The following is a 27,522-nucleotide window of genomic DNA, read 5'->3' as shown; positions in this document are numbered from 1 at the left end:
TGTTCTCTGGCTGGAGAGTTGAAGACCTCCTGGCAGTACATCTGGTATTCGGGGGCATTCTAGGACATGTTTCACCATTTGAGATGCCTCTCTGTAGTCACAGTTGACAGAACGTGTTTGGCTGTATCTCAACTTCTGAATGAGAGTCTTGCCGTGGTTGACACCAGTCCTGAGATGACTGAGTCACAACCAGGTAGGCAACGTCACGCAGGCTGGCTCCCAGTGGGAAGGATTCCTCTGGACCATGAGACAACAATGTGCCTTTGTCTGTAGATTTGTTCACCTTACTACAAGGTGGCAATTATGGGCGTTACAGACTCAGGACTGATAGTACGGAAGAAGCTGCTGCTTGACATGAGCTTCTTTTTTTGATGGTTCTCTTCAGAAAAGACGATGTCTAGGGTCACTGGTCTGCCTGGTCCATTCTGGAAATAGGGGATCTGAGAGATTGAGCACACGACTGGAAAGCTGGTGTTGGAGGGAGGGCATCAGATTTCTGAGGCATTGGGACTGCTTCTGGGAAAATGGGACCTGTACAAACCAGAGGTCATACGCCTGAACAGGACCGGGACGAATATCCTCGCAGGGAGATTTGCTCGTGCTGCTGGGTGGGACTGAAACTGGACCGGCAGGAGGATGGGAACCAGAGGGCAAATTCAAAGCATGGAATGGGAGATGGAAAATTAATGGGTGACTCAAAGATAGAAGAAGCACAGCTTAAAAAGCGTACGGCACAGGAAATTGGCCGTGTGGAAAGGTATATGTGTAAATACAAGAAGCACGGCAAATAAAGCTGCTGAGCTCTGCGCACAGGTCGGCACATGGCAGCATGGAAACCTAGCTTAAAGAGGGACAAAAATGGCAACTATACATCCCTGGATATATAGGTTCAGGCAGAAGAGGGAGGGGGTTAAAAAAGTTGGGGGTCTAGCATCATGTGTTAAAGAATCAATTACAGCTGTGAGGTGGAATGATATACAAATGAATCATCAAATGAGGCCATATAGGTTGAGGTTAGAAATAACAAAGGGGCAGCCACACTGCTGGGACTGTACTCTAGACCCCCAAATAATGGAAGAGAGTTAGAAGAGCACATTTCTGAGTGCAAAAGCGATAGGGCAGTAATAGTTGGGGAGACTTCAACTACCCTAATATCGATTGGGATAGAAAGAGTGTGAAGGGCACATTCTTGAACTGCGTTCAGGAGAATATTTTTTAGACAGCACATAACAAGCCCAATGAGAGGAAGCGCAATTCTTTTTTAAAAAATATACTCATTAAAGTTTTTTAACAACACAATTTTTTCCCCCTTACAAACAATAACCCCCCCCCCCCCCCCCGTAACAAAATAACACAAAATCGCACTGAGCAAGATATATACATGGCAAAATGGTATATTTACATAGCTTTATACACTGACTCTCGCCCACACGTGCCAGTTTCCCCCACCCTCCATGTTATCTCCCGCTCATCCATCCCCTCAAACAATCTCTCGTGTCCCCCCCCCCCCCCCCCAGGGTTGCTGTTGCTGCTGACTGACCTTCCTCTAACGCTCCGCGAGATAGTCTAGGAACGGTTGCCACCGCCTGTAGAACCCCTGCGCAGACCCTCTCAAGGCAAACTTAATCCTCTCCAGCTTTATGAACCTCGCCATGTCGTTTATCCAGGCCTCCAGGCTGGGGGGGCTTCGCCTCCTTCAACATAGGCAAGATCCTTCGCCGGGCTACTAGGGACGCAAAGGCCAGAATTCCGGCCTCTTTCGCCTCCTGCACTCCCGGCTCATCCACTACTCCGAATATTGCTAGCCCCCAGCTTGGCTTGACCCGGACTTTCACCACCTGGGATATTGCTCCCGCCACTCCTCTCCAGAACCCCTCCAGTGCCGGGCATGACCAAAACATGTGGACATGGTTCGCCGGACTCCCTGAACACCTTCCACATCTGTCCTCTACCCCAAAGAACCTACTCAACCTCGCCCCCGTCAAGTGCGCTCTGTGAACCACCTTAAATTGTATCAGGCTGAGCCTGGCACATGAGGAGGAATTAACCCTACCCAGGGCATCCGACACCTTGCCCTCCCCGACCCATACACCCGAGATCACCCTGTCTTGAATTTCTTGTGCCGGGAGCAATGGGAATTCCCTGACCTGTCACCTCACAAAAGCCCTCACCTGCATATATCTAAATGTATTTCCCGGGGGTAACTCAAACTTCTCCTCCAGTGCCCCTAGGCTCGCAAATGTCCCGTCAATGAACAGGTCCCCTATTCTTCTAATCCCCTCCCGATGCCAGCCCTGGAACCCCACGTCCATCTTCCCCGGGACAAACCGGTGGTTACCCCTGATTTGGGACCACACCGAGGCTCCCACTGCACCCCTGTGCCATCTCCACTGGCCCCAGATCCTTAATGTTGCCGCCACCACCGGGCTCGTGGTATACTTTGATGGCGAGAATGGCAGCGGTGCCGTCACCAATGCCCCCAAGCTCGTTCCTTTACAGGACGCCATCTCCATCCTCTTCCATGCCGCCCCCTCTCCCTCCATAACCCACTTGTGGATCATCGCCACATTTGTTGCCCAGTAGTAGCTCCCTAGGTTTGGCAGCGCCAGCTCTCCTCTGTCCCTACTGCGTTCCAGGAACCCTCTCCTTACCCTCGGGGTCTTATTCGCCCACACAAACCCCATAAAACTCCTACCTACTCTCTTGAAAAAGCCCTTGGTGATCACGATGGGAAGGCACTGAAACACAAACAAAAACCTCGGAAGGACCACCATTTTGACCGACTGCACTCGACCCGCCAACGAAAGCGGCAACATGTCCCATCTTTTGAAGTCCACCTCCATTTGGTCCACCAACCTCGTCAGATTCAATTTGTGTAGGGCCCCCCAACTCCTGGCTATCTGGATCCCCAGATACCGAAAACTCCCCACCACCCTCCTCAGCGGTAGGTCCCCTATCCCTCTTTCTTGGTCCCCTGCCTGTAATACAAAACCTCACTCTTCCCTACATTGAGCTTATAGCCCGAGAACTCCCCAAACTCCCTCAGAGTCTGCATGACCTCCACCATCCCCTCCATTGGGTCCGCCACGTACAGCAGCAGGTCATCCGCGTATAGAGACACCCGATGCTCTTCTCCCCCGCGGACCACCCCCCTCCATTTATTAGACTCCCTCAGTGATATGGCCAAGGGTTCGATCGCCAATGCAAACATGCACCCCTGCCTCGTTCCTCGGTACAGCTGAAAGTACTCCGACCTCTGCCGGTTCGTCACCACACTCGCCACCGGGGCTCTGTAAAGGAGCTTAACCCAGCTAATAAACCCTCCCCCGAACCCAAACCTACGCAACATCTCCCAGAGGTACTCCCACTCTACTCGGTCAAAGGCCTTTTCCGCGTCCATAGCTGCCACTATCTCCGCCTCTCCCTCCTCCGATGTCATCATTATCACGTTTAAGAGCCGCCGCACATTAGTATTTAATTGCCTGCCCTTTACGAATCCCGTCTGGTCCTCATGAATCACCCCCGGGACACAGTCCTCAATCCTCGTGGCCAGCACTTTTGCCAATAACTTAGCGTCCACATTGAGGAGCAAAATCGGCCTGTACGATCCACATTGCAGTGGGTCCTTGTCTCGCTTCAGAATCAAGGAAATTGTCGCCTCCGACATTGTCGGGGGCAGGGTCCCCTCCTCTCTTGCCTCGTTAAAGGAAGCGCAATTCTAGATGTAGTCTTCGGAAATGAAGCTGGGTAAGAGGGTTAAGTAGCAGTGGAGGACCATTTTGGGGATAGTGACCATAACACATTTAGATTTAGCATTATGGAAAAGGACAAAGGTAGAACGGGAATAAAAGTTCTAAATTGGGGGAAGACACATTTTTCAACGCTGAGAGGTGATCTGGTGAACATGGACTGGAAACAGTCACTAGAAGGGAAAACTGTGTCAAATCAATGAGAGGCATTCAAAAGCAAGAAACATGTATGGACATGCCCCCACAAAGAAAAAGGGCGGTGCTGCTAAATCTAGAAGCCCCCGGTTATCCCAAAGCAAAAGTAGTAAGATAAAACAAAAAAAGAAAGCTTATGACAGTCACAAAAAGCTTAATACTGTCAAAAACCTAGAGGAGTATAGAAAGTACTGGGCGAAGTAAAAAAGGAAATTAGGAGAGCAAAGAGAGGATACAGAAAATATTGATAAGGTATAATCAAAGAAAAACCAAAAATGTTTTACCAGTACATTAAGAGCAAGAGAATAAATACTTGGTAACTTATTAGTTGATGCAGAAGATGTGGACAGCTTTCTCAGTGAATACATCGGGCCTGATTCTCCGTTGGCGGGTTCCTCCGCTTCGCTGGCAGCGCACTCACGCCCGCGGATTTCCCGACGGCGTGGGGACGCCTACAATGGGAAACCCCATTGGCCGGCAGCCAGGATGGGGGGGCGCCACACCAGAAAACGGGTGTGGTGGGACCGAGAATCCCGTCCCATTGTCTCTATTTTAACTCAGGACAGGGTGATGCAGACATTCGTTAAAGAGGATGGGCCGAATTTTATGGGGCCATCATAGAGGGGATGGGGTTGGAAAATACGGCAAGCCATTCAAAATTCCATTGACTTTGACGGGCGCGGAAAATATCACAAGCGGAAAATTCCACCTGTTGAGTGAAATTTTAGATACAAAAAAATCATAATGAGAGAGGAAGTCCTGGAGGGACTGACAACCTTGAAGGTGGCTAAATTGCCAGGGCTGGATGGATTGTATCCCAGGCTACTAAAAGAAGCCAGAGAGGAAATAATGGATATTCTGAGGATAATTTTCCAATCCTCAAAAAATACAGGTGAGGTACCAGAGGATTGGAGGTCAGCGAACATTGTACTATTATTTAATAAGGGCACCAGGGATAGGCCAATTAACTATATTGGTGGGCAAATTATTGGAATCAATTCTGAGAGACAGGATAAACTGTCACTTAGAAAGGCACAGATTAACCAGGGATAGTCAATATAGTTTTGTTAGGAGAAGATCGTGTCTTACTAACTTAATCAGATTTTTTGAGGAAGTAACAAGGAGGATTGATGAGGGTAGTGCAGTGGATGTTGTCTATGTGGGTTCCAGTAAGACATTTGACGAGGTCTCACATGGCAGACTGGTAAATAAAGTGAAACCCCCTGGGACACAAAGGAAGGTGGTGAGTTGGATCCAAAATTCACTCAGTGACAGGAAACAAAGGTAATGGTCGATGGATGTTTTTGTAAACGGAAAGCAGTTTCCAGTGGCGTTCCAAAAGGTTCAGTGTTGGGGCCCTTGCTGTTGTTGTATATATTAATGATTTGGACTTAAATGCGGGAAACATAATTGGGAAATTTGCAGATGATATGAAACCTGACTGTCGTTGATAGTTAAGAGGGTAGCTCTTATCTGCAGAATAAGATCAACGGTTTGGTTGAGTGGGCGGAAAAGTGGCAAATGGAATTCAATCTGGAGAAGTGTGACGTAATGAATTTAGGGAGGGAAAGCAAAGCAAGAGAATATTCAATAAATGGGAGGCTATTGAGAGCTGTTGAGGAAGTGACAGACCTTGGAGTGCATGTCCACAGGTCCCTGAAGGTGTCAGGACAGGAGGATAAGGTGGGAAGGAAAGCATATGGAATTATTTTGTTTACTGGTCAAGGTATTGAATACAAAAGCAGGGATATAATGGTGGAACTGTATAAAGCACTGGTTAGGCCACAGCTGAATTTTGTGTACAGTTTTGGTCACTACATTACAGGAAGGACATAATTGGTTTTAAGAGAGCAAGAATGTTGCCAAGGCTTGAAAATTGCAGCCAAGAGGAGAGATTGGATAGGCTAAGGTTGTTTTCCTCAGAACAGAGGAGGATTAGGGGATGACCTAACTGAGGTGTGAAAAATTATTAGGGACCTGGACCGGATAGACAGGAAAGGGTTATTTCCCCGAGTTGAGGTGTCAATTATTAAGGGCATGAATTGAAGGTAATCGGTAGAAGGATTGGAGAGGAAAACCTTCTTCACCCAGAGAGTGGCGGGTGTCTGGAATTCGCTGCTTGGATTGAGGGTAAAATGCTCATCTAATTTAAAAGGCACCTGCATCTGCCTCTAAAGTACTGTAAACCCGCAAGACTGCTTATACGGACCTGGAGGGGAAATTCTCTGGAAACGGCGCGATGTCCACCGACAGGCGCCCCAAACGGCGCCAATCAGACGGGCATCGCGCCGCCCCAAAGGTGCGGAATGCTCCGCATCTTTGGGGGCCGAGCCCCAACATTGAGAGGCTAGGCCGACGCCGGAGGAATTTCCGCCCCGCCAGCTGGCGGAAACGGCCTTTGTTGCCCCGCCAGCTGGCGTGGAAATGACATCTCCGGGCGGCGCATGCGCGGGAGCGTCAGCGGCCGCTGACAGTTTCCCATGCATGCGCAGTGGAGGGAGTCTCTTCCACCTCCGCCATGGTGGAGACCGTGGCGGAGGCGGAAGGGAAAGAGTGCCCCCACGGCACAGGCCCGCCCGCAGATCGGTGGGCCCCGATCGCGGGCCAGGCCACCGTGGGGGCACCCCCCGGGGCCAGATCGCCCTGTGCCCCCCCCAGGACCCCGGAGCCCGCCCACGCCGCCTTGTTCCACCGGTAAGGTAGGTGATTTAATTTACGCCGGCGGGACAGGCAATTTATCGGCGGGACTTCGGCCCATCTGGGCCGGAGAATCGAGCGGGGGGGGGGCCCCGCCAACCGGCGCGGCGCGATTCCCGCCCCCGCCGAATATCCGGTGCCGGAGACTTCGGCAACCAGCGGGGGCGGGATTCACGCCAGCCCCCGGCGATTCTCCAACCCGGTGCTATAAAGTGGGGTTAAAATGAACGGCTGGTTTATTTTTTCTCTCTCTTTTGGCCAGTCCAGACATGATAGGGCTGAATGGCCCTTTCTATAGTTCCATGGTACTCTTGTGTAACTTGCCTTCCTTGATGGTGGAGCAAGACAGAGAGCAGATACAGATCAAGGTTTGAGACAGCCAGTAAAAGCTCTGCAAGCTGCCCTGAGGATGGGAACCAACTTCTTAATATGAGGATGGCGTTCCTAGGCTGGGCGGGCATTCTTCAGCTGCTGAGTAGCACAGGGCCAGAGCGGGTGTTTGTAATGAATTATTATTAACTCAATAAATAACTACTTTCTCTCGATTACCGCCAGTGGGTTTTGTGGCAGCAGAGGCGGCCTCCCACTGGCTGGTGGAGGGATGGTCTGGTCCCTCCGCTGACGGGGAGCCCATGGCTGGGGTGGGGCCGGAAGATCCTGCCAGAAGGACGGCCGGAAAATCCTGCCCTTTGGAATTGATTTTCATCTCGGCACCAGTGGGGTGTGTAGCTTGAACATTCCAGACTAGCACACTACTGGTCCTGGCACATCCGTAGTTCAGCACCCGGCATCAAGGGCAATGTGTGATAAACATTTTGTACTTTAATGACTGACGTCCAGGGTTAGGTGTTTGTGCACAACTTGTGCCAGGTCTCTCAGGGGATTCAGCTGCTGATGGGCTTCTACAAGCTTTGGAAAGTAGCTGTGAGAAAGTGTGGCAGCACAACTCAAGAAGGAGGTCATAGGAAGCGACTGGAAGTAGGCGTAACACTAGAGGGATTTCTTGTCCCCTATCCCTGGTGAGGCATTGCAATAACTGAAATATGGATTATCGTGTTAGGTACACTGGTCTAACACTAGCTGCAACTGGATGCAGTTTAGATCAGAAAGGTACTCCAGACCTTGAAGTTAGTTCAATCAGGTTGATTGAACTAATAGCACAGTTAGCACAGTTCTCTGTGAGTTCGACTCTGCTGACTTAAGTGTGGTTACTCTGTCTGACTGAACCAGACTAGCTCTTAGCCACGTGGTGGAGGAGTGAGATTGTAACAACACCCTTGACTGACTCCCTAGATGTTCATCAGTGGAAAGAGGCGGAGTGTGAGTGCCTCGTCTCTTTTATAGTCAGATCCCACCCCTGAGTGTACTGCCTGCTTATTGGTCATGTCCTGTTCTCTGTGTCCACTAGCTGCTTGTCTGTATATCATTGTGTGTGTCTGCATATCGTGACATGGATCAGAGTGTTTGACAGGAGTTATATGATCATATCAATGTTAGCAGCACTTACTGGGAACTACAATGATGTTGTCCCTGTTATTGGTCAGTTCATCTGCAGCTCAGCAGGCACATTTACAATGAGCCCAGAAGCAGGGGTAGGAAGAAATTGGCAATGGTGATGTTGTCTCTCATGATGACAACAAATTCGCACCATGACCCCCTCTCCAATGGCTTCCCTTTTGCCAGAGGCACTGCAGCTTGCCCATATCAGACCTATTCCACTGAGGTAAGGTGATCAGATTTTCAAAAGTTAAAACTGGGAAATAGTCATTTATTGAAAAGCCAAGGGAAGGCAGGGGGGTTCCTTGACGATTGACACGTTGGGTGACCAATGGCAGGAGTCTGCCGGAGGGGCAGTTGAAAGTGAGAGGTCTTGTGAAAACAGCTCCAGAAATGTGTCCAGCCAGAGTTTGCAATCCTATTCTGTAGATTGTTTAAAAAGGCATCATCAGCGATAATGCCATTGGTGCCGAAAGGATGGCGCCAACTCCCTTTGAGACGTCCAGGGGGTAATGTGAGAAGGAATACAGTTCAACTGCAAGCAAAGCAATATACTGCAGTAGGTATTTACAGGTAGAAGGGTGAAAGTTCACGCTGATTTTTCTCTGCCCAGGCACAGTTTATATTTGACAAAAAATGGGAAAGGTGAAAAGCAAAACAGTTGAACTATCGTTAGTAAATTATTGAGACGCCAAGACATTTTGTGAAAAACCCAGGACTGCCCCATGAAAACCAGGACTCCTGGTCACATAGAGTTCAAGGACTATCTTTTTTTTTGTTTAATAAACATTTTATTGAGGTATTTTTGGTATTATCACAGCAACAAAATAAACAATGTACATGAAACTATAAACATAGTGCAAAAGCCGTCTCCCTCCCTTACAGGTCCCACCTTTATTAATACCCTACTGTAAGCTAAACTAACCCCCCCCCCCTCCTTCTGCTGATGATTAATTTTCCGCGAAGAAGTCGACGAACGGTTGCCACCTCCGGGCGAACCCGAACAGTGACCATCTCAAGGAGAACTTGATTTTCTCCATGTCCGATAGCCAGGTCTCCGACTTTGGGGGCTTTGAGTCCCTCCAAGCTAATAGTATGCGTCTCCGGGCTACCAGGGAAGCAAAGGCCAGAACGTCTGCCTCTTTCTCCTCCTGGATTCCCGGGTCTTCCGACACCCTGAAAATCGCCACCTCTGGACTCAGCGCCACCCTTGTTTTTAACACTGTGGACATGACATCCGCAAACCCCTGCCAAAATCCCCGAAGCTTCGGATATGCCCAGAACACGTGGACATGGTTCGCTGGTCCTCCCGCACATTTTGAACACCTGTCTTCCACCCCAAAGAATCTGCTCATCCGGGCCGTGTCATATGAGCCCTGTGAACGATCTTGAATTGTACCAGGCTGAGCCTGGGACATGTTGCAGACGCATTGACTCTATTCAATGCGTCCACCCATAGACCATCCTCTATTTCTCCTCCCAGCTCCTCCTCCCATTTGCGCTTCAGCTCCTCGGTCTGCGTCTTCTCTGACCCCATAAGTTCCTTGTAAATGTCAGAGACGCTCCCTTCTCCTACCCACCCTCTGGAAACTACCCTGTCCTGAATCCCCCTTAGCGGTAGGAACGGGAAGGTTGACACCTGTTTACGAAGGAAGTCACGCACCTGCAGATACCTGAATTTGTTTCCCCTCGCCAGCCCAAACTTTTCCTCCAACGCCCTCATACTCGGAAAGCTCCCCTCGATAAACATATCCCTGATTCTCTCAATCCCTGCTCTCCGCCATATCCGGAACCCTCCATCCATACTTCCCGGGGCAAACCGGTGAATATTACATATTGGGGACCAGACCGATGCTCCCTCTGCGCCCACTTGTCTCCTGCATTGCCCCCAGACTCTCAGGGCCGCCACCACCACGGGGCTGGTGCAGTACCGTGCCAGCGGGAACGGCAGAGGCGCAATTACCAACGCCCCCAGACTGGTGCCCTTGTGTGAAGCCACCTCAATATGCTCCCATGCCGACCCCTCCCCCACCACCCACTTCCTGATCATGGCTATATTCGCCGCCCAGTAATAGTTACTAAAATTTGGCAGCGCCAGCCCGCCCTCCCCCCGACTCCGCTCAAGCATTACCTTCCTTACCCGCGGGGTCTTGCCCGCCGAAACAAAGCCACTTTGTTGACCCGTTTAAAAAAGGACCGCGGAATAAAGATGGGGAGAATTGGAATACGAACAGGAATCTCGGGAGGACCGTCACCTTCACCGTCTGCACCCTCCCAGCCAGTGACAACGGGAGCGTGTCCCATCTCCGAAAATCGTCCTTTATTTGGTCTACTAATCGGGCCAGATTTAATTTATGCAACCGGTCCCATTCCCATGCCACTTGAATGCCTAGGTACCTAAAGCTTCCCCCTACTAATCTAAACGGCAGCTCCGCCAATCGCCTTTCCGTCCCCTCGCCTGGACCGCAAACATCTCACTTTTCCCCATATTTAGCTTATACTCTGAAAACCAGCCAAATTCCTCTTGAATATTCATGATTTCTTCCATCCCCTCTGTTGGGTCTGATACATACAGAAGCAGGTCGTCTGCATAGAGCGAGATGCTGTGCTCCCCCCCCCCCCCCCCCCCCCCCCCCCCCCCCCCCAGACCAGCCCCTTCCAGCCCCTTGAGGCTCTCGGAGCAATTGCCAACGGCTCTATAGCAAGTGCGAACAACAGTGGGGAGAGGGGGCATCCCTGTCTCGTCCCCCGGTGCAGTCTAAAATAGTCCGATGTTGTCCTATTCATCCATATGCTTGCCAAAGGAGCCTGATACAGCAACTGACCCAGTCAATAAAGCCCAGCCCAAATCCGAACCGTCCCAGCACCTCCCACAGATAATCCCATTCTACCCGATCAAAAGCCGTTTCTGCATCCATTGCGATCACTACCTCAACCTCCCTACCTTCCGGGGGCATCATGATCACGTTTTAACAATCTTCTTACATTGGCCACCAGCCTACCCTTAACAAATCCCGTGTGGTCCTCTCCAATAACGTCTGGTCCTCTCCAATAACGTCCGGAACACAATCCTCAATCTTGGAGGACAAAATTTTGGCCACAGTTTGGCGTCCACATTCAACAGGGATATCGGCCGTAGGACCCACACAGCTCCGGGTTCTTGTCCCGCTTCAGGATCAGTGAAATCATGGCCTGTGACATTGTCGGGGACAGCACCCCTCTTTCCCTTGCCTCATCGAACATCCTCATCAACACCGGCCCCAATATCCCAGAGAACTTTTTATAAAACTCCACTGGGTACCTGTCCGGCCCCGGGGATTTACCCGACTTCATGGACTTCAGACCCTCCACTATCTCTTCCAACCCGATCGGGGCCCCCACCCCTTCAACCAGCTCCCCGTCCACCTTTGGGAAATCCAGCCCCCCCAAGAAGTGCCTCATCCCCTCTGCCCCGTAGGGGGTTCCGACCTATACAGCCTACTGTAGAAATCCCTAAACGCCTTATTCACCCCTGCTGAATCTCCAACCAGGTTCCCATCTCCATCATTTACTTTCCCTATCTCCCTGCTGCCTCCCTCTTTCTAAGCTGCTGTGCAAGCATTCTGCTGGCCTTCTCTCCATACTCGTAGATCGCCCCCTTCGCCTTTCTCAGCTGCTCCACCGCCCTCCCTGTGGTTAACAAGCCGAACTCCGCCTGTAGTCTCCGCCGTTCCCTTAAAAGCCCTGCCTCTGGGGTCTCCGCATACCTCCTATCGATCTGTAGTATCTCCTTTACTGGTCCGTCTCTGCCCTGTCCACCTTCTCCTTATGGGCCCGTATCGAGATCAACTCCCCCCTGACCACCGCCTTCAGTGCTTCCCAGACCATCGCTGCTGAAATTTCCCCCGTGTCGTTGACCTGCAGGTAGTTCTGAATACATTTCCTCAGCCGCTCGCACACCCCTTCATCCGCCAAAAGTGCCACATCCAACCTCCAGTGCGGGCGCTGGTTACTGTCTTTACTAACCTGCAGGTCAACCCAGTGCGGAGCATGGTCTGAGATTGTAATCGCCGAGTACCCCGTGTCCGCCACCCCTGCCAGTAAGGCCCTGCACAAAATAAAGAAATCAATCCGGGAGTACACTTTATGCACAGTGTGAGTAGAAGGAGAACGCCTTTATCCTCGGCTGCCCAAATCTCCATGGATCCACCTCCCCGCCCACCCCCCCCCCCCCGATCAGCTCCATGAACCCTTTTAGTCCCTGATGCACGATCAATTACAATCAAAAACGATGTACTAACATAACTGAAGGCTTTAATAGACTAGAACTGTTCCCCAGCAGCTTCGGTACAGAATGAAGGCTGCTGGGATGGCACCGGTTCTTATACCCCGCCTGTCAGGGCGGAGCTACATACCAAACAGCCAATGGTAAACTCTTAGGTTTAACCAATGGTCTTCAGCCTCTCGGGTACTGCAATACCTGATAATACCACAGTCCCTTTGCCATTGCTGGCACGCTGCCCGTTTTTGAGCTGGACCGGTCCAAGCCAGGGTCAATAACTGTGTTGAAGTCCCCTCCCATGACCAACATGTGCGAGACCAGGTCCGGTGCCTTCCCCAGCATCCTCTTTATAAACTCCACATGGTCCCAATTTGGCGCATACACATTTACTAATACCACCTGCACCCCTCCAGTTTCCCACTGATCCATAATGTCCCGACCTCCCACATTATTCTACCCGCCTCAAACACTGACTATTCTACCCGCCTCAAACACCGACTATTCTACCCGCCTCAAACACTGACTATTCTACCCGTCTCAAACACCGACTATTCTACCCGCCTCAAACACCGACTATTCTACCTGCCTCAAACACCGACTATTCTACCCGCCTCAAACACCGACTATTCTACCCGCCTTAAACACCGACTATTCTACCCGCCTCAAACACCGACTATTCTACCCGCCTCAAACACCGACTATTCTACCCGCCTCAAACACCGACTATTCTACCCGCCTCAAACACCGACTATTCTACTTGCCTCAAACACCGACTATTCTATCTGCCTCAAACACCGACTATTCTACCCGCCTCAAACACTGACTATTCTACCCGCCTCAAACACCGACTATTCTACCCGCCTCAAACACCGATATTCTACCCGCCTCAAACACCGACTATTCTCCCCACCTCAAACACCGACTATTCTACCCGCCTCAAACACTGACTATTCTACCCGCCTCAAACACTGACTATTCTACCCGCCTCAAACACCGACTATTCTACCCGCCTCAAACACCGACTATCCTACCCGCCTCAAACACTGACTATTCTACCCGCCTCAAACACCGCCTATTCTACCCGCCTCAAACACCGACTATTCTACCCGCCTCAAACACTGACTATTCTACCCGCCTCAAACAGCGACTATTCTACCCGCCTCAAACACCGACTATTCTACCCGCCTCAAACACCGACTATTCTACCCGCCTCAAACACCGACTATTCTATCTGCCTCAAACACCGACTATTCTATCCGCCTCAAACACCGACTATTCTATCCGCCTCAAACACCGACTATTCTACCCGCCTCAAACACCGACTATTCTACCCGTCTCAAACACCGACTATTCTACCCGCCTCAAACACCGACTATTCTATCTGCCTCAAACACCGACTATTCTACCCGCCTCAAACACCGACTATTCTACCCGCCTCAAACACTGAATATTCTACCCGCCTCAAACACCGACTATTCTACCCGCCTCAAACACTGAATATTCTACCCGCCTCAAACACCGACTATTCTACCCGCCTCAAACACTGACTATTCTACCCGCCTCAAACACTGACTATTCTACCCGCCTCAAACACTGACTATTCTGCCCGCCTCAAACACTGACTATTCTACCTGCCTCAAACACCGACTATTCTACCCGCCTCAAACACCGACTATTCTACCCGCCTCAAACACCGACTATTCTACCCGCCTCAAACACCGACTATTCTACCCGCCTCAAACACCGACTATTCTACCCGCCTCAAACACCGACTATTCTACCCGCCTCAAACACCGACTATTCTACCCGCGTCAAACACCGACTATTCTACCCGCCTCAAACACCGACTATTCTACCCGCCTCAAACACCGACTATTCTACCCGCCTCAAACTCCGTCTATTCTACCCGCCTCAAACACCGACTATTCTACCCGCCTCAAACACCGACTATTCTACCCGCCTCAAACACCGACTATTCTACCCGCCTCAAACACCGACTATTCGACCCGCCTCAAACACCGACTATTCTACCCGCCTCAAACACCGACTATTCTACCCGCCTCAAACACCGACTATTCTACCCGCCTCAAACACCGACTATTCTACCCGCCTCAAACACCGACTATTCTACCCGCCTCAAACACTGACTATTCTACCCGCCTCAAACACCGACTATTCTACCCGCCTCAAACACCGACTATTCTACCCGCCTCAAACACTGACTATTCTACCCGCCTCAAACACTGACTATTCTACCCGCCTCAAACACCGACTATTCTGCCCGCCTCAAACACTGACTATTCTATCCGCCTCAAACACCGACTATTCTACCCGCCTCAAACACCGACTATTCTACCCGCCTCAAACACCGACTATTCTACCCGCCTCAAACACTGACTATTCTACCCGCCTCAAACACCGACTATTCTACCCGCCTCAAACACCGACTATTCTACCCGCCTCAAACACCGACTATTCTACTCGCCTCAAACACCGACTACTCTACCCGCCTCAAACACTGACCATTCTACCCGCCTCAAACACTGACCATTCTACCCGCCTCAAACACCGACTATTCTACCCGCCTCAAACACTGACTATTCTACCCGCCTCAAACACTGACCATTCTACCCGCCTCAAACACCGACTATTCTATCCGCCTCAAACACCGACTATTCTACCCGCCTCAAACACCGACTATTCTATCTGCCTCAAACACCGACTATTCTACCCGCCTCAAACACCGACTATTCTACCCGCCTCAAACACTGACTATTCTACCCGCCTCAAACACTGACTATTCTACCCGCCTCAAACACCGACTATTCTACCCGCCTCAAACACCGACTATTCTACCCGCCTCAAACACCGACTATTCTACTCGCCTCAAACACCGACTACTCTACCCGCCTCAAACACTGACCATTCTACCCGCCTCAAACACTGACCATTCTACCCGCCTCAAACACCGACTATTCTACCCGCCTCAAACACTGACTATTCTACCCGCCTCAAACACTGACCATTCTACCCGCCTCAAACACCGACTATTCTATCCGCCTCAAACACCGACTATTCTACCCGCCTCAAACACCGACTATTCTATCTGCCTCAAACACCGACTATTCTACCCGCCTCAAACACCGACTATTCTACCCGCCTCAAACACTGACTATTCTACCCGCCTCAAACACTGACTATTCTACCCGCCTCCAGCACTGACTATTCTACCCGCCTCAAACACTGACTATTGTACCCGCCTCAAACACCGACTATTCTACCCGCCTCAAACACTGACTATTCTACCCGCCTCAAACACTGACTATTCTTCCCGCCTCAAACACCGACTATTCTACCTGCCTCAAACACTGACTATTCTACCCGCCTCAAACACTGACTATTCTACCCACCTCAAACACTGACTATTCTACCCGCCTCAAACACTGACTATTCTACCCGCCTCAAACACCGACTATTCTACCCGCCTCAAACACTGACTATTCTACCCGCCTCAAACACCGACTATTCTACCCGCCTCAAACACCGACTATTCTACCCGCCTCAAACACCGACTATTCTACCCGCCTCAAACACCGACTATTCTACCCGCCTCAAACACTGACTATTCTACCCGCCTCAAACACCGACTATTCAACCCGCCTCAAACACCGACTATTCTACCCGCCTCAAACACTGACTATTCTACCCGCCTCAAACACTGACTATTCTACCCGCCTCAAACACCGACTATTCTACCCGCCTCAAACACTGACTATTCTACCCGCCTCAAACACCGACTATTCTACCCGCCTCAAACACCGACTATTCTACCCGCCTCAAACACCGACTATTCTACCCGCCTCAAACACTGACTATTCTACCCGCCTCAAACACCGACTATTCTACCCGCCTCAAACACCGACTATTCTACCCGCCTCAAACACTGACTATTCTACCCGCCTCAAACACTGACTATTCTACCCGCCTCAAACACTGACTATTCTACCCGCCTCAAACACTGACTATTCTACCCGCCTCAAACACCGACTATTCTACCCGCCTCAAACACCGACTATTCTACCCGCCTCAAACACTGACTATTCTACCCGCCTCAAACACCGACTATTCTACCCGCCTCAAACACCGACTATTCTACCCGCCTCAAACACTGACTATTCTACCCGCCTCAAACACCGACTATTCTACCCGCCTCAAACACCGACTATTCTACCCGCCTCAAACACTGACTATTCTACCCGCCTCAAACACTGACTATTCTACCCGCCTCAAACACTGACTATTCTACCCGCCTCAAACACTGACTATTCTACCCGCCTCAAACACCGACTATTCTACCCGCCTCAAACACCGACTATTCTACCCGCCTCAAACACAGACTATTCTACCTTCCTCAAACACCGACTATTTACCCGCCTCAAACACCGACTATTCTACCCGCCTCAAACACCGACTATTCTACCCGCCTCAAACACCGACTATTCTACCCGCCTCAAACACTGACTATTCTACCTGCCTCAAACACCGACTATTCTTCCCGCCTCAAACACCGACTATTCTACCCGCCTCAAACACCGACTATTCTACCCGCCTCAAACACTGACTATTCTACCCGCCTCAAACACCGACTATTCTACCCGCCTCAAACACCGACTATTCTACCCGCCTCAAACACCGACTATTCTACCAGCCTCAAACACCGACTATTCTATCCGCCTCAAACACCGACTATTCTACCCGCCTCAAACACTGACTATTCTACCCGCCTCAAACACTGACTATTCTACCCGCCTCAAACACTGACTATTCTACCCGCCTCAATCACCGATATTCTAGCCGCCTCAAACACCGATATTCTAGCCGCCTCAAACACCAGTTCAAGGACTATCTTAATCACAAGGTTCTCTCAGAAGTGCACAGCTGCCAACAATTTCCCAGGGATCTCCACTGGGGATTACATCATGAGAGAAGCCAACATCAGGCAGTGCATCCACACATGGACGGTTAGGAATGGAAATCAGACTTCCGGGTGCGGCGATGACCAGCTGAGTCGCACGTTTCGGCAGCTCCCTGTGAAACGGACTGTTGGGCTCTTGATAGGAGCCCCAACGGCAATTTTGACGGCTAAAAACACTGTGCGGTAAACCAGAAGGGAATCCCCCCTGGATACGGATGGAAAAAGGAGGAGAGAGTGGCCAGATTGCAGTGGATCCTTTAGAACAGCGGCAAGGAAGGCAAGCAAAAACCAAGATGGCGTCGGAAGGTGGCAGTTTAACATGGGGCCCTGAACAACAAGAGTTCTTGAAATGCTGTGTGGAAGAGATCAAAAAGGAAATGAAGAAAGAGCTGTTGGCCCCGATACTACAGGCGATCGAAGGGCTAAAGGAGGAACAAAAGACCCAGGAGCGGGAGCTTCGGGTCGTGAAGGCAAAGGCAGCCGAGAATGAGGACGATATACAGGGCCTGGTGGTGAAGACGGAGACGCAGGAGGCACATCAGAAACGATGTGTGGAAAGGTTGGAGGCACTGGAAAACAACGCAAGGAGGAACAACCTGAGGATTCTTGGTCTTCCTGAAGGTGTGGAGGGAGCGGACGTCGGGGCATATGTGAGCACGATGCTGCACTCGTTAATGGGAGCGGAGGCCCCGGCGGGTCCGTTGGAGGTGGAGGGAGCATACCGAGTGATGGCGCGAGGACCGAGAGCAGGAGAAATTCCCAGAGCCATAGTGGTGAGATTCCTCCGTTTTAAGGATAGAGAAATGGTCCTTAGATGGGCGAAGAAAACTCGGAGCAGTAAATGGGAGAACGCGGTGATCCGCGTTTATCAAGACTGGAGTGCGGAGGTGGCGAGAAGGAGGGCGAGCTTTAATCGGGCCAAGGCGGTGCTTCATAAAAAGAAGATAAAATTTGGAATGCTGCAACCGGCAAGACTGTGGTTCACATATCGAGGGAGGCACCACTACTTTGAGACGGCGGATGAAGCGTGGACTTTTATTGTGGAAGAAAAACTGGAATGAGCGGGTTATTAAAAAGAACGTTCGAACAAAGTGGTGGGGCGAATGTGGGGCACAAAGAGGGGTTTTATGTACTAATCCTGCGACGTGGTAACTTTTCTCTCTCCCACAGGTGGTGATGGGGGGAGGAGGGGAGGTGGAGGAGATGGGGCGTTGGCCATTGGGGGCGGGGCCAAGGGAGAAGCGCGGGCTTGGTTCCCGCGCTATGATAATCATGGCGGGAATAGAGAAGCAGGAAGGAGGGGGCGTCGCACGGTGCGAGCCGAGGTCACGGGGGGAAGCCGAGGTCAGCCAGAGTTTGCTGACTTCTGGGAGCAACATGGGGGGAGTAACTACGCTAGCGGGGGATCTAGCGGGGGGTGGTGGGAGGGGGGAATTACTGGGTTGCTGCTGCTGGGGAGAGGGGGGAGCTGGTATGGGAGAGGATGGGCGGGGGGGCACCACCTGGGGGAGATACAGCTGCGTGGGAACCGGGTGAGGAGCTGGAAAAAGGTGATGGCTAATCGACAAGGGTGGGGGGGGGGGGGGGGTAGGAAGCCCCCCAACTCGGCTGACCACGTGGAACGTGAGAGGGCTGAACGGGCCGATAACGAGGGCACGGGTACTCGCACACCTTAAGAAACTTAAGGCAGATGTGGTTATGTTACAGTCAACGCACCTGAAACTGATAGACCAGGTTAGGCTACGCAAAGGATGGGTGGGGCAGGTGTTCCATTCGGGGCTAGATGCGAAAAACAGGGAGCTGGCTATATTATCCAAAACAAGTATACCGTTTTGGATGCTGTTGGGGGGGATGACCTACCGGGGGAAGGCCCTAGCGGCCAGGTCTCTGGCACTGAGTCTGGCTCTGGGGCTCAGAAGGGAAGGGGGGAGAATAGAAAAGCAATAGTTGTAGGAGATTCAATGGTTAGGGGAATAGATAGGAGATTCTGTGGTCGCGAGCGAGACTCCCGGAAGGTATGTTGCCTCCCGGGTGCCAGGGCCAGGGATGTCTTGGATCGTGTCTTCAGGATCCTTAAGGGGGAGAGGGAGCAGCCAGAAGTCGTGGTGCACATTGGTACCAACGACATAGGTAGGAAAAGGGGTGTGGAGGTAATAAACAAGTTTAGGGAGTTAGGCTGGAAGTTGAAAGCCAGGACAGACAGAGTTGTCATCTCTGGTTTGTTGCCGGTGCCACGTGATAGCGAGGCTAGGAATAGGGAGAGAGTGCAGTTGAACACGTGGCTGCAGGAATGGTGTAGGAGGGAGGCTTCAGGTATTTGGATAATTGGAGCGCATTCTGGGGAAGGTGGGACCTGTACAAGCAGGACGGGTTGCATCTGAACCAGAGGGGCACCAATATCCTGGGAGGGAGGTTTGCTAGTACTCTTCGGGAGGGTTTAAACTAATTTGGCAGGGGAATGGGAACCGGATTTATAGTCCAGCAACTAAGGTAGCCGATATTCAGGACGCCAAAGCATGTAATGAGGCAGTGGGGAAGGGAACACTGACAAAGGAGAGTATTTGCAGGCACGGAGATGGGTTGAAGTGTGTATACTTCAACGCAAGAAGCATCAGGAATAAGGTGGGTGAACTTAAGGCATGGATCGGTACTTGGGACTACGATGTGGTGGCCTTCACGGAAACGTGGATAGAAGAGGGGCAGAAATGGTTGTTGGAGGTCCCTGGTTATAGATGTTTCAATAAGATTAGGGAGGGTGGTAAAAGAGGTGGGGGGGTGGCATTATTAATTAGAGATAGTATAACAGCTGCAGAAAGGCAGTTCGAGGAGTATCACCCTATTGAGGTAGTATGGGTTGAAGTCAGAAATAGGAAAGGAGCAGTCACCTTGTTAGGAGTTTTCTATAGGCCCCCCAATAGTAGCAGAGATGTGGAGGAACAGATTGGGAAACAGATTTTGGAAAGGTGCAGAAGTCATAGGGTAGTAGTCATGGGCGACTTTAACTTCCCAAATATTGAGTGGAAACTCTTTAGATCAAATAGTTTGGATGGGGTGGTGTTTGTGCAGTGTGTCCAGGAAGCTTTTCTAACACAGTATGTAGATTGTCCGACCAGAGGAGGGGCAATATTGGATTTAGTACTGGGTAATGAACCAGGGCAAGTGGTAGATTTGTTAGTGGGGGAGCATTTTGGAGATAGTGACCACAATTCTGTGACTTTCACTTTAGTAATGGAGAGGGATAGGTACGTGCAACAGGGCAAGGTTTACAATTGGGGGAAGGGTAAATACGATGTTGTCAGACAAGAATTGAAGTGCATAAGTTGGGAACATAGGCTGGCAGGGAAGGACACAAGTGAAATGTGGAACTTGTTCAAGGAACAGGTGCTACGTGTCCTTGATATGTATGTCTCTGTCAGGCAGGGAAGAGATGGTCGAGTGAGGGAACCATGGTTGACAAGAGAGGTTGAATGTCTTGTTAAGAGGAAAAAGGTGACTTATGTAAGGCTGAGGAAACAAGGTTCAGACAGGGCATTGGAGGGATACAAGATAGCCAGGAGGGAACTGAAGAAAGGGATTAGGAGAGCTAAAAGAGGGCATGAACAATCTTTGGCAGGTAGGATCAAGGAAAACCCCAAGGCCTTTTACACATATGTGAGAAATATGAGAATGACTAGAGCGAGGGTAGGTCCGATCAAGGACAGTAGCGGGAGATTGTGTATTGAGTCTGAAGAGATAGGAGAGGTCTTGAATGAGTACTTTTCTTCTGTATTTACAAATGAGAGGGGTGATATTGTTGGAGAGGACAGTGTGAAACAGATTGGTAAGCTCGAGGAAATACTTGTTAGGAAGGAAGATGTGTTGGCCATTTTGAAAAACTTGAGGATAGACAAGTCCCCCGGGCCTGACGGGATATATCCAAGGATTCTATGGGAAGCAAGAGATGAAATTGCAGAGCCGTTGGCAATTATCTTTTCGTCCTCACTGTCAACAGGGGTGGTACCAGGGGATTGGAGAGTGGCGAATGTCGTGCCCCTGTTCAAAAAAGGAACTAGGGATAACCCTGGGAATTACAGGCCAGTTAGTCTTACTTCGGTGGTAGGCAAAGTAATGGAAAGGGTACTGAAGGATAGGATTTCTGAGCATCTGGAAAGACACTGCTTGATTAGGGATAGTCAGCACGGATTTGTGAGGGGTAGGTCTTGCCTTACCAATCTTATTGAATTCTTTGAGGAGGTGACCAAGCATGTGGATGAAGGTAAAGCAGTGGATGTAGTGTACATGGATTTTAGTAAGGCATTTGATAAAGTTCCCCATGGTAGGCTTCTGCACAAAGTAAGGAGGCATGGGATAGTGGGAAATTTGGCCAGTTGGATAACGAACTGGCTAACCGATAGAAGTCAGAGAGTGGTGGTGGATGGCAAATATTCAGCCTGGATCCCAGTTACCAGTGGTGTACCACAGGGATCAGTTCTGGGTCCTCTGCTGTTTGTGATTTTCATTAATGACTTGGATGAGGGAGTTGAAGGGTGGGTCAGTAAATTTGCAGACGATACGAAGATTGGTGGAGTTGTGGATAGTAAGGAGGGCTGTTGTCGGCTGCAAAGAGACATAGATAGGATGCAGAGCTGGGCTGAGAAGTGGCAGATGGAGTTTAACCCTGAAAAGTGTGAGGTTGTCCATTTTGGAAGGACAAATATGAATGCGGAATACAGGGTTAACGGTAGAGTTCTTGGCATTGTGGAGGAGCAGAGAGACCTTGGGGTCTATGTTCATACATCTTTGAAAGTTGCCACTCAAGTGGATAGAGCTGTGAAGAAGGCCTATGGTGTGCTCGCGTTCATTAACAGAGGGATTGAATTTAAGAGCCGTGAGGTGATGATGCAGCTGTACAAAACTTTGGTAAGGCCACATTTGGAGTACTGTGTACAGTTCTGGTCGCCTCGTTTTAGGAAGGATGTGGAAGCTCTGGAAAAGGTGCAAAGAAGATTTACCAGGATGTTGCCTGGAATGGAGAGTAGGTCTTACGAGGAAAGGTTGAGGGTGCTAGGCCTTTTCTCATTAGAGCGGAGAAGGATGAGGGGCGACTTGACAGAGATTTATAAGATGATCAGGGGAATAGATAGAGTAGACAGTCAGAGACTTTTTCCCCAGGTGGAACACACCATTACAAGGGGACATAAATTTAAGGTGAAAGGTGGAAGATATAGGAGGGATATCAGAGGTAGGTTCTTTACCCAGAGAGTAGTGGGGGCATGGAATGCACTGCCTGTGGAAGTAGTTGAGTCGGAAACATTAGGGACCTTCAAGCAGCTGTTGGATAGGTACATGGATTACGGGAAAATGATATAGTGTAGATTTATTTGTTCTTAAGGGCAGCACGGTAGCATTGTGGATAGCACAATTGCTTCACAGATCCATGGTCCCAGGTTCGATTCCGGCTTGGGTCATTGTCTGTGCAGAGTCTGCACGTCCTCCCCGTGTCTGCGTGGGTTTCCTCCGGGTGCTCCGGTTTCCTCCCACAGTCCAAAGATGTGCGGGTTAGGTGAATTGGCTAATGATAAATTGCCCTTAATGTCCAAATTGCCCTTCGTGTTGGGTGGAGGTGTTGAGTTTGGGTAGGGTGCTCTTTCCAAGAGCTGGTGCAGACTCAAAGGGCCGAATGGCCTCCTTCTGCACTGTAAATTCAATGATAATCTATGATTAATCTAGGACAAAGGTCGGGCACAACATCGTGGGCCGAAGGGCCTGTTCTGTGCTGTATTTTCTATGTTCTATTAGTGGGGAAGCGGGTAATGTTCGAGGCAAAGACTATAGTGGCGGATAACGGGGGCAGATACGTGATGGTGAGTGGCAAACTACAGGGGGAGACGGTGGTTTTGGTAAACGTATATGCCCCGAACTGGGATGATGCCAATTTTATGAGGCGGATGCTAGGACGCATTCCGGACCTAGAGATGGGAAAGCTGATAATGGGGGGAGATTTTAATACGGTGTTGGAACCAGGGCTGGATAGGTCGAAGTCCAGGACTGGAAGGAGGCCGGCAGCAGCCAAGGTACTTAAAGATTTTATGGAGCAGATGGGAGGTGTAGACCCGTGGAGATTTAGCAGACCTAGGAGTAAGGAGTTCTCATTTTTCTCCTATGTCCATAAAGTCTACTCGCGAATAGACTTTTTTGTGCTGGGTAGGGCATTGATCCCGAAGGTGAGGGGAACGGAGTATACGGCTATAGCCATTTCGGATCACGCTCCACACTGGGTGGACTTGGAGATAGGGGAGGAAACAGGAGGGCGCCCACCCTGGAGAATGGACATGGGACTAATGGCAGATGAGGGGGTGTGTCTAAGGGTGAGGGGGTGCATTGAAAAGTACTTGGAACTCAATGATAATGGGGAGGTCCAGGTGGGAGTGGTCTGGGAGGCGTTGAAGGCGGTGGTTAGAGGGGAGCTGATATCAATAAGGGCACATAAAGGGAAGCAGGAGAGTAAGGAACGGGAGCGGTTGCTGCAAGAACTTTTGAGGGTGGACAGACAATATGCGGAAGCACCGGAGGAGGGACTGTACAGGGAAAGGCAAAGGCTACATGTAGAATTTGACTTGCTGACTACAGGCACTGCAGAGGCACAATGGAGGAAGGCACAGGGTGTACAGTACGAATATGGGGAGAAGGCGAGCAGGTTGCTGGCACACCAATTGAGGAAAAGGGGAGCAGCGAGGGAAATAGGGGGAGTGAGGGATGAGGAAGGAGAGATGGAGCGGGGAGCGGAGAGAGTGAATGGAGTGTTCAAGACATTTTATAAAAAATTATATGAAGCTCAACCCCCGGATGGGAGGGAGAGAATGATGGGCTTCTTGGATCGGCTGGAATTTCCCAAGGTGGAAGAGCAGGAAAGAGTGGGACTGGGAGCACAGATCGAGGTAGAAGAAGTGGTGAAAGGAATTAGGAGCATGCAGGCGGGAAAGGCCCCGGGACCGGATGGATTCCCAGTCGAATTCTATGGAAAATATGTGGACTTGCTCGCCCCGGTACTGACGAGGACCTTTAATGAGGCAAAAGAAAGGGGACAACTGCCCCCGACTATGTCTGAAGCAACGATATCGCTTCTCTTAAAGAAGGAAAAGGACCCGCTACAATGCGGGTCCTATCGACCTATTTCCCTCCTAAATGTAGATGCCAAGGTCCTGGCCAAGGTAATGGCAATGAGAATAGAGGAATGTGTCCCGGGGGTGGTCCACGAGGACCAAACTGGGTTTGTGAAGGGGAGACAGCTGAACACGAATATACGGAGGTTGTTAGGGGTAATGATGATGGCCCCACCAGAGGGAGAAACGGAGATAGTAGTGGCGATGGATGCCGAGAAAGCATTTGATAGAGTGGAGTGGGATTATTTGTGGGAGGTGTTGAGGAGATTTGGTTTTGGAGAGGGGTATGTTAGATGGGTGCAGCTGTTGTATAGGGCCCCAGTGGCGAGCGTGGTCACGAATGGACGGGGATCTGCATATTTTCGGCTCCATAGAGGGACAAGGCAGGGATGCCCTCTGTCCCCATTATTGTTTGCACTGGCGATTGAGCCCCTGGCGATAGCGTTGAGGGGTTCCAAGAAGTGTAGGGGAGTACTTAGGGGAGGAGAAGAGCACCGGGTATCTTTGTATGCGGACGATTTGCTACTATACGTGGCGGACCCGGCGGAGGGGATGCCAGAAATAATGCGGATACTTGGGGAGTTTGGGGATTTTTCAGGGTATAAATTGAACATGGGGAAAAGTGAGTTGTTTGTGGTGCATCCAGGGGAGCAGAGTAGAGAAATAGAGGACCTACCGTTGAGGAAGGTAACAAGGGACTTTCGTTACCTGGGGATCCAGATAGCTAAGAATTGGGGCACATTGCATAGGTTAAATTTAACGCGGTTGGTGGAACAGATGGAGGAGGATTTCAAGAGATGGGATATGGTATCCCTGTCAATGGCAGGGAGGGTGCAGGCGGTTAAGATGGTGGTCCTCCCGAGATTCCTCTTTGTGTTTCAGTGCCTCCCGGTGGTGATCACGAAGGCTTTTTTTAAAAGGATAGAAAAGAGCATCATGGGTTTTGTGTGGGCCAGGAAGACCCCGAGAGTGAGGAAGGGATTCTTACAGCGTAGCAGGGATAGGGGGGCGCTGGCACTACCGAGCCTAAGTGAGTATTATTGGGCCGCTAATATTTCAATGGTGAGTAAGTGGATGGGAGAGGAGGAGGGAGCGGCGTGGAAGAGATTAGAGAGGGCGTCCTGTAGGGGGACTAGCCTACAGGCTATGGTGACAGCCCCATTGCCGTTCTCACCGAGGAACTACACCACAAGCCCGGTGGTGGTGGCTACACTGAAGATTTGGGGACAGTGGAGACGGCATAGGGGAAAGACTGGAGCCTTGGGGGGGTCCCCGATAAGAAACAACCATAGGTTTGCCCCGGGGGGAATGGATGGGGGATATGGAATGTGGCAAAGAGCAGGAATAACGCAACTGAAAGATCTGTTTGTGGATGGGAAGTTCGCGAGTCTGGGAGCGCTGACCGAGAAATATGGGTTGCCCCAAGGGAATGCATTCAGGTATATGCAACTGAGGGCTTTTGCGAGGCAACAGGTGAGGGAATTCCCGCAGCTCCCGACACAAGAGGTGCAGGACAGAGTGATCTCAAAGACATGGGTGGGGGATGGTAAGGTGTCAGATATATATAGGGAAATGAGGGATGAAGGGGAGACTCTGGTAGGTGAACTAAAAGGGAAATGGGAAGAAGAGCTGGGGGAGGAGATCGAGGAGGGGCTGTGGGCAGATGCCCTAAGCAGGGTAAACTCGTCGTCCTCGTGTGCCAGGCTAAGCCTGATTCAGTTTAAGGTATTACACAGGGCACATATGACTGGAGCACGGCTCAGTAAATTTTTGGGGGTGGAGGATAGGTGTGCGAGGTGCTCGAGAAGCCCAGCGAATCATACCCATATGTTTTGGTCATGCCCGGCACTACAGGGGTTTTGGATGGGGGTGACAAAGGTGCTTTCAAAAGTAGTAGGAGTCCGGGTCGAACCAAGCTGGGGGTTGGCTATATTTGGGGTTGCACAAGAGCCGGGAGTGCAGGAGGCGAGAGAGGCCGATGTTTTGGCCTTTGTGTCCCTAGTAGCCCGGCGCAGGATATTGCTAATGTGGAAAGAAGCCAAGCCCCCGGGGGTGGAGACCTGGATAAATGACATGGCGTGGTTTATAAAGCTAGAGCGGAATAAGTTCGTCCTAAGGGGGTCGGCTCAAGGGTTCACCAGGCGGTGGCAACCGTTCGTCGAATACCTCGCAGAAAGATAGACGGATTGGGAAAAAGAAGGCAGCAGCAGCAGCCCAGGATCGGGGGGGGGGGGGGGGGGGGGGGGGGGGGGGGAGGAGGAACCAGAAGGACTCTCAGGGTTGTTAATATATACTGTATAATATGTATAGGTCGTTGCTACAGATAATTATATATTGGACTGTTAAATTATATTTTTGGAGAGTGTTACTTGTGACAAGGCAGTTGCCAATTAGGGCTAGTTTTCATTTTTGTTATTTATTATTTATTCATTTTTTGTTTATAAAATAGGTCATTGTTATTTGTGTTGTTATAATATTGTGTAAAGGATGCACAATGTACTGTGTTGGTTGACCAAAAATTTTCAATAAAATATTTAATTAAAAAAAAGGAATGGAAATCATTACAGTCGAAGCCACTGGATATGGTAGAACCATCACATTCTGGACAGTTAACTATAGTGGCACCTGCATGATTTCATTTCCACTGATAAGGAAAATGTACATTATATGTTCAGTTGAAAGGAATGATGTGGCTGGAAGATTATTAAGTTTGTTGAACAGATGAAGATTGAAATTTATTCCAGATGCGAAAACATTTTCATTCAGCCCAATGTCTTTTGCAATGTTATCATGCTAGGATCTTTCAAAAGAGAGCGTGAAAACGAACCCATATAATAACATTTTTTAACCAGGTATCAATAATAGAATACATTACAGTTTACAGTCATCATAGTTACAGCTGATCAGTGAGGCCTGAGAATAATGCTCATTATATGAATCTGTTGACCAATGCATTACTCCCGAGAAGGGGTCCATCTTTCTTGTGCGGCAAATGTGTCAGAATTA

The 27,522-nt window shown here is 50.3% G+C and overlaps 1 protein-coding gene across 1 annotated transcript in view; it reads left to right on the top strand.

Annotated features, from left to right (window-relative positions):
- The first annotated feature begins 524 nt into the window (after window positions 1-524).
- Window positions 525-27,522, top strand: part of LOC140398857 (uncharacterized) — a 45,113-nt gene continuing 18,115 nt past the window's right edge. The window contains exon 1 of the mRNA XM_072487798.1: window positions 525-757. Within this exon, the coding sequence (XP_072343899.1) occupies window positions 525-757 (233 nt within the window). The remainder of the gene's footprint in view (window positions 758-27,522) is intronic.

Source organism: Scyliorhinus torazame, chromosome 22 (genome assembly GCF_047496885.1).
Source record: "Scyliorhinus torazame isolate Kashiwa2021f chromosome 22, sScyTor2.1, whole genome shotgun sequence".
Classification (NCBI taxonomy): Eukaryota; Metazoa; Chordata; class Chondrichthyes; order Carcharhiniformes; family Scyliorhinidae; genus Scyliorhinus; species Scyliorhinus torazame.
Note: the sequence above shows the minus strand (reverse complement) of the source record. Positions and strands in the feature narration are given on the sequence as shown.